General features: G+C 28.4%; 1 protein-coding gene across 1 annotated transcript; it reads left to right on the top strand.

Moving 5' to 3' along the window:
- The first annotated feature begins 2,560 nt into the window (after positions 1–2,560).
- Positions 2,561–7,649, top strand: LOC129969031 (60S acidic ribosomal protein P1-like). Its single transcript, XM_056083428.1, has 4 exons — positions 2,561–2,747; positions 4,973–5,033; positions 6,635–6,820; positions 7,583–7,649. The coding sequence occupies exons 1-4, from the start codon at positions 2,679–2,681 to the stop codon at positions 7,594–7,596; spliced, it is 330 nt and encodes a 109-aa protein (XP_055939403.1). The 5' UTR covers positions 2,561–2,678; the 3' UTR covers positions 7,597–7,649.
- The last annotated feature ends 11,310 nt before the right edge of the window (positions 7,650–18,959 follow it).

Genomic DNA, 18,959 nt, shown 5'->3' on the forward strand with positions numbered 1-18,959 from the left:
AATCGATTTTTTTATATAAAATGCCTCAAAATCTAATATTAGAAAATGTTATTTGAGGTGGCAGATAATTTCATCCATCAAATGATAAAAATAAAACTAATTCTCATTGAAATTTTACTACTACGAAGTTCTGAACTGGGTCTGTTTAGATACAGAAACCACTAATGAGGTCTTCTCATGAGAAAAGTGACTGAGCTCATCACAATAGCATTATACTTTTTTTCTTTCAGTTCAGAAAGATTCCAAAATTAAGTTAATGCAGGACATTTTATGCACTTCAAATGAGCATGAATTTATTCCACACTAATAGAGCCAGAAGTGATGTTGCTATCCAAATGAGAAAACCATGTGGGTAAAAAATATAAAAAAAATTTTTCACCGAACAATCCACGAACAGATTCTAGAATTTTCCGTAACAATAGCAATAATAACAGATACATGCGCAAAATGTATTAACTGTTGTTGAAATTGTTCTGTAAATAATTTGATATAATAAAAATGGAGAACTAATTACTCTCGAATCAACTAATAAAAAATCTATTTTCAAGAATTGACAGATTACTTCCATAGATATGTCCTGTAAACATTACGATTTACAGTATATGCCAGCATATCAACGCTATGTTTAAATTATTCTTTTGCTCGCTTTTGGTGAAATTGAATTTTAAATCTCCCTGCCTACGAAAAACACATTTTTTGGGGAATGTCTGTCTGTCTATGACAAAGATAACACCAAAAACATTTTGAGCAAGACAGTTGAAATTTGGTGTAAGATTTTTAGACCAAATTTACAGATTTCTATCAAATTTTGAATAAAATCTGTTGAAAGAAAGTCTGATTGTTCGAATATAAGTTAACACGATAACTACAAAACAAAATGAATTAGATGGATAAAATTAGGTACATAGATTCAACATTTATAGTGTAGATACCTGTTAAATTTTGAGCCAAATCTAACTACGGATTGACTGTCTGCTGGTCTGTACTTTCATAAATATGTAAATGCTATAATTAAAAAATGCAGTGACTTAAATATATCAAATTTGGTATGGGAGTTTGTGACTGCAAGTGCAGTTTTGAGTCAAGTCTGCTTCTATCGATTGAGAAAACGTGTCTAAAGCACAAATTTGATTTTTGAATAGCATTAACCGCATGCCAAGGATTAATAGCCAAATTAAAGCGATGGAGTTCAGTAAAAATGATAAATTCTAGGCCAAAAGTTAATATTTCATAACTATTGTACGGCAGTGCTGTCCAAAGCGTTCTCTGGTAAGACAAGTTTATTAGAGGGTATGCGAGAAAGTTTGGGGTGGTGGGTGGAGACCAATCTTGTTCGTTAATACATATATAATAATACAATGTTTTTTTAACTATATATATATATATGGATTCTAAAAATTTGAATGTATATTAAATTTTTTTTCTGTTAGACATAAAGGCAGCACATGCCTAAAAAGGTATATGATTATACCTTTAATAAATTTACGGTATTTTAGTCAATGTAATTTTGATGAGATTTATTGTAGTACGAGTAGCTAACGAACTCGAATTCTTCCAATGTTATTTGAAAATGATAATAAAAGTATTTAATGTTCAGGAATTAACAAACCATACAAATAATCAATTGAATTTTTAATTCATAAATGGTTTTATATTTAATGAAAAATTATTAAGGAATTTCAAAAATTTTTAAAAAAAATCTTACCGTTATTATGTCGTTTTTCATGTGAATATCAATTTTAATAAAAATATTTGCGCAATAAGAATGGTGACGCATTCATCATTACCGTTTCTGCTGCCCTAACCAGAGGCAAGAAGCAGTTTTCGGGATCATAAGTTCCAAGTTTGATTTCATCAAAATATGATTCTAGGCCATTTAAAATATGAAATCGATGATCTGTCTTTTTTCTGCTAATGTAATTTCATGGTTTGGAAAGGGCTGCTCCATCGCAGATATCGTTATATGATCAATGTTCAAAATTATGAAAACGTCCCCAAGTACTCCTTGCTTAGCTTCCAAATAGGACGATATTATATTTAAGTTCAATTAAATCCTGTTTTTGTGCATTTAAGCAACACCATCTAGATAAATGGTGTTGTTTTATGCAATGTGAGAAAGTGAACAGGATGTATTGAAAAATATTATTCCTATGGTATAAGTATGGTATAAGCACAAAATTTTTTTTGAATTTGAAGTATAATGTTTTATTTTAAATAATTTTACTTAAAATATTAGTTTTTAAGTGTTATCTTTTATTTTATACCATTTTAGTTAAAGTTTGACCATTTTAAATGAGAATTTGCACAAGAAACCATCACCTCTGTCCTCCGGTAGATCTATCTATCGGAGTTGACCAAAAAAAACTGATATGGAGATACTATGCAATTTAAATTAATTATCTTATTTATTGTCTATAATATCATTATAATAACAATATTTTTAATGAGAATTTTTCTGTTTTGAAGTATAATTGATATATCAAAATATCAATCAAAATTTTTCTTTTCCCGACCTATTATTTTTTTAAAGACATTTCTTTTTAGTATTATGATCTGGCAACTCTAGTTCATACGATTCAAGAGATTTGCCGACACGTGTGAAATTTGAATGCACTGTTCCCTTTAGGGCTAAGGTAATATCACAACGTGCATTAAATAATTAACTTTTAAAGTACAAAATGTCCACCGACGAAATTGCCTGCACTTACTCTGCTTTGATTCTTCAGGATGATGACATTGCTGTCACGGTAAGTTTTGTTGAATGGTAAATCTTTGGATGCTAGAAAATGTGTCCTATTCTTACTTTTGCCGATCAATGCTTGAATGACTTTTTCTCTCAATATTATAAATCTTCTGTTTGTGAATTTGTATTCTTTTTGAAGTGGATCTGGAGATGTTTGACTGTTATTATTATTTTTTTAAATCTTTGAACGAAATATCTTTTTTACTTCTTGTATCGGCACTTGCATGCTAGTTATTATAGGCATTTCTTGATAAAGTGCACTAATTAACTTTTAAGTGAAATTTTTTAAAAAAAGGGGGGGAAAAGAAAATTATTAAATTGTTGAATGAAAGATTTTTCAACAGTTTAATTTTTGAAATAATTAAATGCTAATGATAAATTAATGCTAAGCATGCTTCTTTGTTAAAACCTAATGTTCAATTCCTTGGAGTATTATTTCGACATTTGTAACGATTCAACTATCATTTTTGTGTTCCTATAAGTGCTACTATTGCAATGTTCAGAAATGAATTTCATTATTTAAAAATGCTCAAATGATGACAAAATTTCCTTGATTTTTTTTATGAGAGTATTGACTGATTTAATGAGTCTGATGAGCATAAATTGCCTTAAAATATATTTCGTGAAACCAGTTTTTATAAATAAAATTAATATTTAGAATTTTTAATTTATAATGTCATTGTTTATGTAGTTTACAAATATTCAGTATGGATGAGAATAAAGTCAGTCTTAAATCTTAATTTTTAAATGTGTTCAAACATGTATAGAACATAAAGTATATCAGCTTTAAGGGGAAAAAAATGCTTCTAAATTGTAAATTACAGCAATTTATATTGATAGTAATCAATGCTGCGCTTCAAGAATTCTTTTAAAAGCAACTTAATGGATGCATCTGTTTTGCTCAATCGTTGAAAGTCTTCTGATATTTAAGTTACTATAGCCTTCTTTGCAACTAATAATGTTTGATTTCATAAATGATTATTTATATTATAAAAACTGTCTTTGGATTAAAGATTATATTTAAATAAAAGATTTTGAATTCTTTAATTGGACACTGATAAGTTATCAAAAGATTCTATGTGATTTTTTTTTTGTCAAATTCCATAATTTTATTTTTTCTAAATCTTAAGAAAATTTGTGTTCTTATATTTTTAAAATGCTTGAATGATGACAAAAATGTCTTGATTACCATGAGAGTACTGACTGATTTAATGAGTCTGATGAGTTTTTATTAAGTTAGTGAATAAGGAGGATGGCAAAACAAACATGTTTGTGGAGATGGTTGGTGTGCATGGATTAACAAACTGTTTCCTTTGCACTAGATTTTGAAAATTGATTATTGTTTACCAGTTTTATCATTTGAAAAGATTTTTATTTTTGATTTATTTTTATCAATTTGTGTGATTTGTGACAATTAGCTCTAAAATAACTTCATTTGATGCTCATTTTTCTTAAACCATGTAATTTTTGAAAATATGGGCAATTACATTTGTATTTAAACCTATATGGGATTTATTTTGTGTACTTAAACTAGGCAGAATCTTGTATCTCTTTTTATAGAACAAGAAATTTTTTGTAATCTAATGCCTTAAAATTCTGCCATGACCTTAAATTTATCATAAAGGAAAACTAGGTTTATTATAATTGATAAATTTGAATATTTTTTAATCTTCCAATAATTTGGTCGTTTGTAGCTCCTTAAATTTTCTATTAACATAAAGTTTGAATGTTACCTATAACTTAAAGTTAGCTAAAAGTTCAAAGAATTGTTTTTGTTTTTCTATACAATGTAATATTCTATGCATCCCCCCCCTTTAAAACTTTACTCCAGTATAACATTCAGTTGGAAAGTAATGAAATATCTTTTAAAGTTTTAGATGTGAATTCTCAGATTATGCTTACTGTTATTAAATTCATTATATTTTGTTTCTTTATTTAAGCTGTAGGGAACACTTATTATGGTTATTCAACTGCTAAAATGTTTTACTACATATTTGGTATCACATAAGTTACATTAAAATTTTTTTTGATGTACCTTTTTTAGTTTCTTTGGAAATTTTTGGTTAAATTAGATATTTATGAATTAGATTTGAATTATTTAAGTGAAAGGAATAGGAAAATATATATGAATGCCAACACATGATTAATCATTATTTTTAAAAAATGGATAATAAATTGTTTGAAAATAACTAGTTGATCATTTAAAAGTGTAACTTTTTTTTTTTTCAGCCTGAGAAAATTGCAACCATTTTAAAAGCAGCTAATGTTGATGTGGAACCTTATTGGCCTGGTAATTATAATTTATTTTAAAACAATAAGAAAAAGTTCATTGATTTTTTTAAAGTTCACTAAAGTTGTAAAAATTGTATGTTATCAGATGTGCAATTTTTTTGAAAAAATGTTTTACGGGTTTTAAAAGCTGCTTATTAAAATATTCGCTTTAAATCTTAGTTACAATTATTGCCTATTATATTTCATTTAATGATTTATCATATTGGTAAACCCAAATGAGTGTAAGTTTTGAAACTTTTTATATATCAGTTTTTTAATATCCATTTACTTTTTCTAAGCTTTAAAAGTAACTATAGATCTATAAGGAAAAAAGGTTTTTACATCAACTAGGTGTTATTCTGAAAATCTCGATAATTTTTAAATATGTTTGTGTAAAACCTATTTTCAATTTTTCTGATTTAGTACTTTTATTCATGTAATGCTTTGTTTCAATTATATAGACCATGTACATCATCTCTAAAGCATACATTCTAGAATCAAGTTCAAAGAATTTTATCTTAAATAAGAAGATGAATATTTTCTTCTGGGCAAATGAACTGTTAGTAAAGGTATTTGAAACTATCCTGTGATAGTGCATGGAAATCGCAGTAGTTTAGGTATTTTTAAAAATTCCTTGTGAGCATGTATGTTAAACTTAAGCTCTGCTTGAAGTATTAATATCTTCGCTAGAAGAAAAGTGCATGTTTTTTGGAGTAGTATGTAGTACAAACAAATGTTTCCATATTTTAACACAATAAATTTTTCTTTTAATTGTTTTGTAGTTATTGTTTGTAGTGCTTTTTATAGCAACTTGTATTTCCCTAATTAATTAACAATCTATGTTTAATATCCATTATATTGTTTAGAATGATTTGATTCTACAAGCTTTTTAAAGAATTTTTAAGTTAGGACAAACTAAATTTAAAAAATTATTATCTATAAGGGGAAAAAAATAAAATACTTTTTGCTATTATTTTTATAATGCATGAATCTCGTTTATTTTTTAATGTTATTTTTAAAATGAAGTGATAGTTTGTTAACTTGCTTAATGTTTTTAATTTCAGAATAAAGACTAGTATTTTTCGTTTATTCTATCCATTTCTTATATAAATTGAAACAAAAATTAATATTCAACATAAATATTTTTATTTAAATATAATTGAATTACAGCAAGATGTAAATGACATATATTTATTCATCATAATGCTTATATTAAATTCTTTATTTTTGGATAGATCAAATTTATTTGTTTGTTTTTTTCATCTTAACTAAACTTGGTACTCGGATAATAATTGATTCATTTACTGTAACAAATAAGTTTAAGATGTATAAATCATTATTATATCTGTCGATTACAATCTCTTCTGGTACTATATAGATGTTGGGTATTGGGATCATTATCTAATTGGTGAAAATGACCAATATCACTTATTAACATATTAAAACCCAACAAACGATTTAATTTAATACCTTAATATTGTTAACATCAAGAGGGGTATCCATGGTATTTTTAAAGTTGCATAATTGTTCAATATGAAGCAATTTAATTTTATTCCATGTGTTTTGCGAAATGTTTCAAGATCATTGTGCCTTCCTGAATTTGAGAATTTCTCTTCATAGGTTTATTTGCTCGCTGCCTTGAAGGTGTTAATGTTAAACAATTGATAACCAATGTTGGAGCTGCCAGTGTAGCCCCTGCTGCTTCTGCAGCTGCACCAGCTGCTGGTGATGCAGGTGGAAAGAAAGAAGAGAAAAAAGAAGAAAAGAAGGAAGAGTCAGAAGAAGAGGATGATGACATGGGCTTTGGTAAGATATTTTTGAATATCTTTTTTATACTAGTCTTATAACATACTGAATAAGAAAATTTGAATTTGCATCTACTTCTCAATAAGATAGATAAATGAATATTTGTGTATTCAATGTTGAATTTTGCTTATTAGTTTGAACATAGAACATTAAATAATTTTAAATGATTATTCAACAAGCTGTTTGGATCATTAATACAATTAACATTAGTAACTGTTAGAAATAAGGTTATACAGTTGCTAGAAAAGAAAAAAAAAATCGCGTGCATAAGCACAGGTGAATTGTTAAACCTTTACAGAAGAGTCAGCAATCTAGTCACATGCTCAGTTATATGTGCACTGACTTAATCCAGTGGTTTCAGTGAGATATTTTTGCTTCGACTATAAAATGTCCACAAAGCTGTGCAAGTTTAAGGATATGACAGAGTGGCAAGGGGAGTGGTGATTACAAGTCTTGTAGAATTTAATGTGGTCTGTCAAATCATGATTTTTCTTTTATTCAAGGGGTGCTTTTTTCTGTACTTAATAATAAAACTGATATTAACTAATATATTAGCATACTTTTGCTATAACAGAACTAGAATAAGAAGTTTCGTAAGTTAAAATTGTTGATATCAGGAATAGCCTTCTTTAATCTTTGTCGTTATAACAGTGCTTGTAAAGGTTATTTAATAAAAAAATACTTTTAGCCACTTTTTATTTGTTCTTGTTGTATTTATCAAGTCTTATAAAACTAACATTCTTTTGTCTTTTTTTTTTTCAGGTCTCTTTGACTAAAAGATCTGAATATGTTTTATTTTTGTATAAATAAATAAGGTCTTTTTATGAAACATTTGAGTCCTCTCATTTCGACTTTAATTTTTACAAACTGTAACATGTACCCCATTGGTCTTTGAACAAAATCTCATATTTTCTCTCACATTTATTAATTAAATTATCAGCATTCATTCATATTCAAGCCAAGAAAATTGTTAGCATTTTTAATATAAATTTAATTCATTGCATTCATATTTTTTGTTCAGTAACAGTGCTTAGAAAAAGATGATTTAGTCAAATGTTTAAGTTTATATCAAAATGAAAATTATATTGCCTCTTCTAGGCTATCCAGAAAGTCATAATGCATACTTGTCATATGATGCACTGTTGGTTACAAAACTGTTAATATTTGGATGATATTGTAAATGTTTAGTGGTGAATGATTGATCCGTAAATAATTGTATTTAGGTGCACTGAGAGTGCTTGTAACAAATGTGAAAAGTATTGGGTATTGCCGAAGGATATAATATACCTTAGTAGTGACATATTAAGTTTGAATGGATTTCTGGCATTTCTATCGATATGATACTGTCAGAATTTAGGTGCACCATTCTGTTCCCATTTTCTGCATATTGTCACGTCTCAGTCACTAGTCCAGTATTGGCACTTTGACCTGAGTGAGGTGTTTACACTGTTAATTATACTTTTCATTTAATTTGGTATTTACCTGAATTAAGATTTAGCTGTTGATAATGATAGACATAATTGTGCATATTAACCTATAATCATACATAATTATCTTTATTTTTATCTGCATGCTATCACCATATTTTCACTTTATTCTGTACTGATAGGGCTCTAACAGTAATTTAAACTTTACAGAAGTTTAAATTAAATAGTTAGAAAGAAACCTGTTTCCAGAAATTCAGTATCAGTGCTTATATATACTGATAAATGAAATTTTTTTTCATTATTTACAAATAAAAAGTGCCACTATCCATTAAATTCAAATTTTGTATTTACCTGAATTAATTTCATCAATCTGTTCAAGATGTTTGATGTTGGATTGCATATGCAGGGCATTTTCTTTGCTTCAGTGTTTCTACTGTAGCTCAAATTATAAACATTGTGATGAAAAAATAGAAAAACAATAAAACGTAATGTATCAATTTATTGATCAGTATTTTACTTCTCTAACCTTAATTTGCAATCTTGAGGACATGCTTTAAAATAATTTTTGTTTATGCTTCAATAGGCCAAAAGTAATCATTACAAAGAGACAGTTTCAACCGTGGTTAGTAAAAGGGGGGGGTCACATTTCGTATCCCATTTTTTTCACTTCCATTATAAAAATTTTTTTTGAATAATGCTCATTTAAAAGCTACTTATATTTTTAAAACAAATTATATTGTGAAAACTTGAATGTTTGTACTTTAATTGCATTCACCATTTTTGAAAATTGGCCGATTTGAAATTGCAATTTTATTGCAGATTATATAAAATGGGCTGCTGAGTATTTTGCTGCTGATATGTTTTTTTTAAAAAAGCATTTGATAAAAGTTTGCAAACAATTTTTTATGTTCATGCGATATTCTGGATACTTCTTGATAAATGTATGTATATTTTGAGTTCATATTTTTTATTTATAAAGCACATAGTCTTAATTTTTGGATAATGACACCATATTGTACGCATAATGCTTTTTCTGATTTATTGCTGTTTCAGTGATATGATTTAGTGTCATCTATTACTCATGGAAAATAGATATTTAAAATCCCTATAATGATATCATTAATAGTGATACACATTCCAGAAGTGAAAATGTTGAAAATCACATACTTCACACCACATCCTCTTTTAATGTTAATTGTACTTAACATACTTCATTTTTATTATTCAATTGATCAATTGATTGATTGGCAGATTATCAAATATATTTTCATTACTCATTTTAATGTTTCTTGAAGAATTCAAGAAACAGTTTCATATTGAATTCACTTAAAAAAACAGTGGTGTAGTTATATTGGCAAATAAAGCTATCTAAATTAACATTTTTTTTTTTTTGTCTTATTGGTTTTCATTTGTACATTTTAAAAAGTAAACCTATTTAAAGGTTTAATTTATGTGAAAACACCTAGCGAATGATATATTTCATTCCTTTCTTATGTAGTAAGAGTTCGGTAGTGATCAAATATTAGTTCTAGGTACAAATATAAATAATAAACAGATTTAAAAGAAATGACTATTTTCATTAATTTCTTTCCATCACTCTTCTACTCATTTTTCTGTATTTACATGATATAAGTATATAAGAACCTGTTTTTGTCAAATTAGTATTAATAGCAGTATTTTTTTTTTTGTATTAAGGAAGTAAATTAATAATCAGTCAAAATTATAAATTGCATTGATGTATTTTTAATATTCTAAATGCATTTATGAAACAAGCTGTTAATTTTTTTTAATGAGAAAAACTAGAATATAAAAAAAAACAATCTGAATAAAATGATTTTTCCTCTTTTAAACCTTTTGAATAAAATTTAACAATACTTTATTGGTTACTAACTGCTTTTGGTGACCATCTGTTTTGACAGGATTAATGCTAGTTAAAATTTTCAATTAAACATCTTCTGTAACTTGGTCCCTTAAAAGCTTCTTCAGTAAAATATTTTTTAAGCTTGAAAATAATACTATTATAGATATCTTCCGTCTTGTTTATTATATTATGTATCTATTTTTCTGAAAATTCTTCAATTATTTGAATTTGAAGTAATTAAACTCCAATTAATATAAAAACATGCTTTTGCTGAAACAAAACATTTTTTTTTTTTTTTTAAGTACGAGTACAAGAAACAAAATTGTTTGGCATTGTAGTTTTCTATGCACTGCAGAATAATTTTCATAATTTAAACAATGTCTCAAAGAATTATTCAATAGAACTTTTTCTAATTCATCATAAAATTGAGCTTTAATTTCTAAAATATTCTATATGGTTCTTTGGTCTTAAGGAAGGATATTCTGCAAAATATTCTTTAAAACTTTAACATAATAAACATAAGCTTTAAATTTTTTTTTTTAAATAAAGAATTTCTACTGAGATCAGATCTGACCGAATTATGAAGTTTTGATTATTACAGTTTTAGAACAATCAACATTTTCATTAATTTTAGACCAATTGGCCTTGGACGATCTTCGTATTCTGATTTTCATATTTTCTTTGGGATGATCGATTGAGCGGTCTAAAATCGCGTTTTTATACAAGATAATTATATTTAAATTTTCATAATTCACACAGTATTAGTTGCAATAGAATGGACCTTTCTTTTTATTTAAAACCGTTCGTCTTTGGCGACCAGCACAGTAACTTTCAGACTGATCTGCTGTAAATATTGGTTATATTTAATTTTCTTTAAATCGTGTAGATATAATTAGATATTCATGATTCTGCCAAATTATGAGACATTAAAGCTGTTATTTCATATATTTCTTTCATATGCTGTGTTTATAGTGTACACGAACCTTTCTAATGGAGATCATCCTATGACAACGCGCAATTGGAAACGTAAGTATCCAGTTCATTTATCATTCAAATTTCGCGATATTGCAACTTCATTTTTTTATACCTCTTGTAAACTACACAAATATTAAACAGAACTTTTGTTTCCTAACTTTCAGCAGTGAGGTGGGGGAAATCACGAGTTTAGAGAGTTGATGAAATATTGAAAACAGTTTGAACCACAGGGCAACAATGTAGTCTATTGTTGGAGATCAAGTAATTTAAAAATTGCCGAAAACAACAAAAATTCGCATGACTATTAAACAGTTTACAGCGAAATGTATTTTTAAAGTCAAGCGATGTACACGATACACGTCGAATCAGTACAAATGGTTACGTAGTAAATCGTAATGAAGCGAATAAGATTTTTATTAGACAAAAAATTACATACCGACCGTACTAAAATGAAGATTTTGATTGACGTGTGTACACGTCAAACTCACTTAACAGGTTAAATTGATATAAAAAAGATAATTTTGGAATGTTGTAAAATTTACTTTTTTGTAATAATACTTTCCGAAATTATCGCAGGAAAAGCCCAAATTCAACTTAATTTTTAATTGAAATTTTAAAAATTCGGAGATGCGCATTCCGATTTTCAAGGTATATATATGACAGATTTGGTAGCTGTTGGTTCAAATGGTTTGACCTGTAGAGAACATAAACCACGAGTTCATATTTTTGACTTCTCAAGAAATCTAAGTTTTGTTATAATTTTTCTTGCCTAGTTGTAATGTAATTAATTGTATGTGAATGCGTAAAGTCATTAATTTTTTTCTATGATAAAAATTATATATCTTAAGTTGCTAGACGCTTTTTTTCTTTGCTGCCTTTTTTTTTTATACGTCTCTCTATTATTTAACCCTGCTACTCTGTTAGTCTGACTCAAAATGTTTTTGAACTCCTTATGAAAAGTGACGATATAAAGTTATTTTATAGATATTTCGTGATATTGTTAGTAAGGATAGTGTGTTATTTCTCTAAAAAAAGATTCTTTTATTTATTTTCTCTCATTTTTTTCAAATTGTATAGATTAGGTCAATATGACTCAACGCTATTTCTTAACTGTACTTAAATAGAATTATTCTGAACTGTGTATTACTAATTCAACAAGAAATAATAATAAAGAATAAATATTCGTTTTCTTCAGAATTGTCAGATAAATTTTGGAAAAAGGATTGTTTAATTGATAAATTGTAGGGAAAAATGACTAAAATCAGCCAAAATTTTTATCTATATAAAAAGGCTACAGTAGACAAAAAATTAGTTCTTTGCGTGGCCGTCTAGGTATGGAGTCATTAAAATATTGTCTTTTTGTGATGGAATTTCTTTTGTTCTGAAATCGCATATTTATACATGAAAAGACAGTGGGTCAAAATCAGAAGGGAAAAAAAAAATATGCGAATTGTAAGTTATTCAATTTCTACTATTAGTTCACACTCTCCCTATATATATTTACTCGCCGCCTTTGGCGACCAGCCGGTTCGTCAATCTTAATGCTTGCTAAAATTTAATAAGTAAATATTTTATGTAATTCCTACTTTAATAGCTTCTTCATTAAAATATTTCAAAACTTCAAATTTTGATAGTCATATAATTCACTAATAATATTATAAAGGCCTTCAGTCATAACGTAATATGTATCTCTCATTTTTTGTTGGCTCCCGTAGAATTTATGCTTTAAATTAAAGTGGAAATGATTAATCTGCAATTAATATAATAATATTTTTTACTGAAACAAAGCATTTTTTTAAATAATATGATTACTGAAAACAGAGTCACTGAGCATTTAAACCTTATGGGCACTTAAAGAATATATTTCTTAATTTATGTAATACCTCAAGAATTTGTCAACAAAATTTTCTCAGATTCATCATGAGCAGATCGATTAATTAGCAATGTTTAATTTTAAATGCATCAAACACTAAGAAAATAAACAGAATCGTTTAAAATAATCGGTCGAAAACAGGTTAAAAAAACGATGTACTTAAAACTATAAGCATATACAAAAAATATATGACTAACATAAATACAATTTAATTACAAAAGCATAAAACTAACCTAAAAATAATTTAAATCAAGTCCGCATACGTTGAAAATAGTTGTTAATAATCAGAACACAATGCGCATGCGTGAATTTTCAACGTCAGTTATGGTAACGCAAATGCTTGAATTTTCTACACCAGTTGGGTTAACGCTACGCAGATTAGAAATTTTTTTAGAATTAAAAACTACTCATCCTTTAATTTTTAAAATCCGCGAATTTTCGCTATTCCGCGCTTCTTCGGTTCTCTGTAACTTTAATTGATTAACTTTGAGCTGCAGTTTCATATAAAAATCATATACCTACAAAAAATGATAGTCAATTATTTTTTGGTAAAAGTCTATTCTAGAACGTACATAAGCTCTAAACGCATTGCTTAAATATCCTAGAAGCCTTTAAAGATACCAGATCCACTATTCCCAAACTTTCAAAATCAAAAATTTTGTCAATTTTATTTTAATGCTTATATAAGTAATTTTAAGTACCAAATTTTGATAAACAGAAATAATCAAATATTTATTTGCAGTTCACTTCCAAAAGGAGTGATTTCATTACATCGCGTATAAAAAAAAAATGCAAAATTAAAATTTAAAGCTAATTTTAAACAAAATATGTATTTAAAAATGTCGCAATCTAAGTAAATAGTTAATTATAGATTCAAATAATTCTTTTTAATAACAAAATACTATTATTTTTTTAGAATTTTAAAATAACATAGTGTAAAACTTGTGAATTGTAATTAATTAAGGATACCAATGGAATAATCCAAAATTTAAACAATATTTTATTTTAATTTGAAAAAAATTTGACTGCTCGGCTTTTATAATTAAAGTACAAAAATAAATACCTTTGAAAATATAGCAAAAGAAATCGTGACCCCCCCTCCTCCTAAGCTTATCAGGAACCTTAAACAATTGGCCATTTTGTCTATTTAATAATCTGGCCCTGTTCATAGTTTAAGATCCTAATTATCACGTAAAAGGATTAAACTGTGATTTAAATATCTTTGAGGATCAAACAAAAGTGTTGTAAATAACTGGAATTCAGATGTTTTAGTTGTTTATGAAAGAACGGTTGTATTAAGATTTAAAACATCTGGCTTTGTTTCAGGTGGTTATTAGATAAAGTAAGATAAAACTAACAGATGTTAAGCGTATTCGTTTTTACTTAGAATTTATCTCTTTGTTATCTGTCTACAGAATTCCTTTGGAACAAGAAAAGCATCACATCTGCAAGTCCACTTTGAATACTGTTCTAAATTTTCTGTTATATGTAGATATTAAAATTCTCTTATAAATATAAATGAAAAAGAACACGCTTTTTAAATTAGAGGGGTGTGTCCACTTTCCATTAATTAATAACCACTTTTGGAAAAGTTTGTGTTCTCTTATCTCTTTTATTCTGCGGAATAAGCACTTTTGTGGATGTTATATGTAAAGCATGTACACAGAGAACGAATGTTTTGGAATTAAAAAAACGATTCTTGGAAAATTAGTTCCCATATTTTAATACTTTCGCTTCTGTGTGGGCGAAGGAATAGAATGAGGCGAAGGTTAAAATTTGACACGGTACCAAAAACTGATGTAATGGAACACACCTACGGCCGAGCTAATCCCAAAATCATTATGAGAAAGCATTTTTCACTCAAATGAAGTGTGAAGCAGAATTATGCTTAGGCCTTAATGTAATGTGACCTCTGCCTAAATAATGGATTGATTGTTCGAGGGTCTCTCTTTTTTCGCCTTCCAAGCTAATATAATGAAAGTGGATTCTTTCGATCTTTCTCTTTGTCCTCGATTTTATTTGGAAATTAAGCCCTCATATTATTTTTTCCTTCTTTTATTTTACATCCAAGGAATTAGAGTTAGTGAAATTGCTTTATTTTAGCACTTGATATAGAGGAAAAATTTCCAGGTTGCGGTTTTATTTTTTATTTTTTTTCCGATTTATAAAGATGACCTTTGCTAGTATTTAATCGATTTTTTAATTTATCGTTATATAAACTTCTAGAATTTTATAGTTAAATTTATGTAAAATAAACCTTGGGCCATATTAGATTAAAGGCAGAATTGAAATTTGAGACCATATTCCAACAAAAACTAGAAAACAGATTTAGTTTTCGGATAAGGCAGGGGGACGGTTATATTTCTGCACGCTAAATCTGTTGCGAGCCGCATAATCTGATGATAAAGTCACAACTTCGGGTCCGAAGGCGATTCCACTTAGAACCAACGTTCACTTTAAATTTGATATTAAATATTTGATATTTGGAGAAGAGGGTTGTCCTCGTTATCTAACCAAGGTTTAGGAAATCTGTTCTAAAGTAACTCTCGTATTTCTTCAAAATAGGATTAAGTAATATTAAAAAAAAAAAAAAAAAAATCTGCCGGCGTTCTCGCATAGGGGTAGCGCTTCTTCCCCGTGATCTGGGCATCCTGGGTTCGAGTCCCGGTTTGGGCATGGTTGTTCTTCCTTTGTTCTATCTGTGAGATGTGTGAATGTGCCCTCCTGTAAAAAAGAATTGTGCAAGCGAATGTGATGCATGAAGTAGCAAAGTCGTACTCTTGACCCCAGTTGGAGCTACTATAAAAACAAGAGACGCTTCCCCACCGGCTTAAAATCGCTGTCTTAGTGCAAAAAAAAAAAAAAAAAAAAAAAAAAACAACATTTTTTATAACTATTAGAACCTTTTTTCTGTGTGCTCTCATGCTGGCAATGTCATATAGCGCTATCTCGGATCCGATTTCATCATGGTAAAACTGAGTGTTAGTTCAAAAATATCAGTAATGATAGATGAACCTTAAAATGAATACTGTAATATATCAGATTGTTTCGAATAACACTTTAAACTAAGTTCATTCATGATTTTTTTAAAAATTTAAATGACCAGTTCATATGTGGGTAAGACTGAAAAATATTCATATGTAATCAGTATGTGATTCGTATCTAAATATAAATGTGTATATAAGCAGTTGCTAAAACAATAAAGATATTATTGTAAAAATAGCCTTTGCGTTTCTTCGAAATAGATCGTCAATTTAACTTAACTAAGTTAAATTTGGGACGAGACTATTACTTTGTATTCAAGTTAGCTTTAGATATCTGATAGCGAACACGGCATTTCAACGGAAATCTTTGAGTGTAATTTTAGTTTAATAATAGACATAAAATGAGATTAAAAATATAACTAAAAAAAACGCGGAAAAAATGTATGAAACATCGACAAATATCGTGTTAACAAGGCTTGGGAAAATTCGTGATTTTGCTATTAAAATCGTGGAATTTTTGTCGGAGACCGAGAACTTTATTTCAAAATATAGTAAATTAGTTTGATATATATTTGTACAATTTTTTTTAATGTTTTTTTTTAACATTTTATATTAAATGAGGGACGTCATTCTGTATGCGGAATTTTTTTCTGGGAACCTTTGCCAGTTGAGGCCTTTTATTTTTCATTTCTAATTGTAAATAAAAGCACATGGTATAATACATACATTGCGCCTAGTTTAAATTTCAAGCAGGAATCATCTTATTCTATTAATAGACGTTCAAATGTATTTATCGATATTTAGAACATGAGGGTTGAAGCTTTTATTGAAAAATAATAATAGACAATTATATTACTATCACCGGCGTCCTTGCATAGGGGTAGCGCATCTTACCCATGATCTGGGCGTCCCGGGTTCGAATCCCGGTTCGGGCATGGTTGTTCTTCATCTGTGAGGTGTGTGAATGTGCCCCCTTGTAAAAAGGGTATGTACAAGCGAATGTGTGAGTTTCATCTTCATATGAGCTAGAAGTCAAACTTCTGCCCTCGGGTTCTCAGGGATTTTTACCCTCAGAAGCTACTGCAACCCCTTTCCGTGGTAACGCGGACACGACTTCATCATCATCATCATATTACTATTATCATGTTGAGTAATAGTAATAGAATTGAAGATAATTATTAGATTAAGTATTTGTACCTTCTTCCCAATAGGAAATAGTAAAATTTTTGCTATGTTTATTCATTCGACCGTTGTCTTTCATTCTTGTGAAAATGTCAGATGCATGAGCTTGTAAAGACGCTATCATGTTTAAAAATGGTTTTTTTTTTTTTTTTTTTTTTTTTTTTTTTTTAAATTTGGAGAAAATTAATTAAAAAAAAATCCCTGAAACCAAGGCTTTATTAAACAGAAAATTTTCTTTCTTTTTTTCTCTCTTTTTAATTTTAAGAAGGCTTGAAAATTGTTGTGTTTGAATAAAGGTTCCGAAGTCCTTGTCAGAAAGCACCAAAATTACAATGGGATGAAATATTAAAATCAAATAGTCATTGGGGGAAAAAAATCGTTTAGATATTTTTAGAAGATTTTATGGATGTTAATGTAAAGCATTAATCACAAAATTATTTTTGTACAAATATTATAAATAACACCCTTGCCTGGGAACCTGCAAAAAAAAAAAAAAAAAAAAAAAAAAAAAAAAAAAATTGAGAGGACAAATTTGACAACTTTTTTGGAAAAGGGGGGGGGTGTTTTCTGAAATTTTTGCACTCGGAAAAGTAGTTTAATGCATAATTATTCTCCAATACAAGAACTTATTTAATGCTCTGAAAAATAAATATATCTAATTGTTTTATGTTGAATTTCCCCAAAAAATTAATCTACGTCTTATTGTTCTTCTGTAAGTATTTTTAAAAATAAAAATTAAAAAAACATGTTGTTGTTGTTACTTATGGCACTTTACAAGCCCGCTGACAGATCTGTCAGCGATTTAAGTCGAGTGAGCGTTTCTTGTTTTTTTCAGTAGAGCCAACTAGGGCCAAGAGTACGACTTAGCTACTTCATACATCACATTCGCTTGCACAACCCCTTTTTACGGGGGGGGGGTACATTCACACACCTCACACATAGAACACAGAAGAACAACCATGCTGACTCGAACCCGGGACGCCCAGAGCACGGGAAGACGCACTACCCCTATGCCAGGACGCCTTTCTGAAAAACATATAAATAAAACATCAAAATATTGCACTGTCTTGAATGGTGCTGAATAGAAGACATCCTAGTGCAAGGGGTAAAATTAGATCTGATAATATAGAAGAAGAGCACAATGTCCGGCCCCTATTACAAAACGTTAATATGAAATAACCGTCGAAGATAGTAATACAAAATTTTTATCTTGCATAATCTTGTTATTATATCTATTTTTTTTATTACCAAACAAGTGACACATCTATTTCATTCATGTAAGGGTGAATTAAATTTAAATTTTTAACGAAGTGGGGGAAAAATTCTCAATGGTTTTTGTGATTCTATGAAATGGAATCATCCACTTCTGTTCTAGGAGAGTTTAGTTGTTGTTTCGTTTGTCTGCCACCTAATTTGTGATAATTAAGTGTTGAAAGCTTGGACAACAGATACTGTGTCCAATGTTACATAAGGAATGTTGGACAACTTATGAAGATAAAATAATTTAGGCATTTTTCGAACTACAAAGAGAAGATACTTTGAAATTCATTCACTTTGAATCTCACTTGTCCCACTACAAATTTAATTAAGAAATTTAAACTCCCCAAAATAAATTCGTGATAGTTTTATCACGAATCGTGATAGAAACGTAATAGTTTTTGCGAATAAATTTTTATAGTCAGGATAAGGCTTTTACACTTAATCTCCGTATTTCAAGTGTTCTTCGCTTTTCGAATAATGTTTTTTTTTTTAATATCGTAATTTAATAACCATACACTTTCAAATCCCAGGCCCTTCCCCCTTCCAAAAAAAAAAAAAAATGAGAACGATATCTTTG

Source organism: Argiope bruennichi, chromosome 5 (assembly GCF_947563725.1).
Source record: "Argiope bruennichi chromosome 5, qqArgBrue1.1, whole genome shotgun sequence".
NCBI classification, from domain to species: Eukaryota; Metazoa; Arthropoda; class Arachnida; order Araneae; family Araneidae; genus Argiope; species Argiope bruennichi.

Bases quoted from the DNA above. Each gene is read 5' to 3' on its own strand.
- LOC129969031 (XM_056083428.1), top strand. From the start codon at position 2,679: ATGTCCACCGACGAAATTGCCTGCACTTACTCTGCTTTGATTCTTCAG. The intron at 2,748-4,972 runs GTAAGTTTTGTT...TTTTTTTTTCAG, and splicing joins ATGATGACATTGCTGTCACG to CCTGAGAAAATTGCAACCAT. The intron at 5,034-6,634 runs GTAATTATAATT...TTCTCTTCATAG, and splicing joins TGTGGAACCTTATTGGCCTG to GTTTATTTGCTCGCTGCCTT.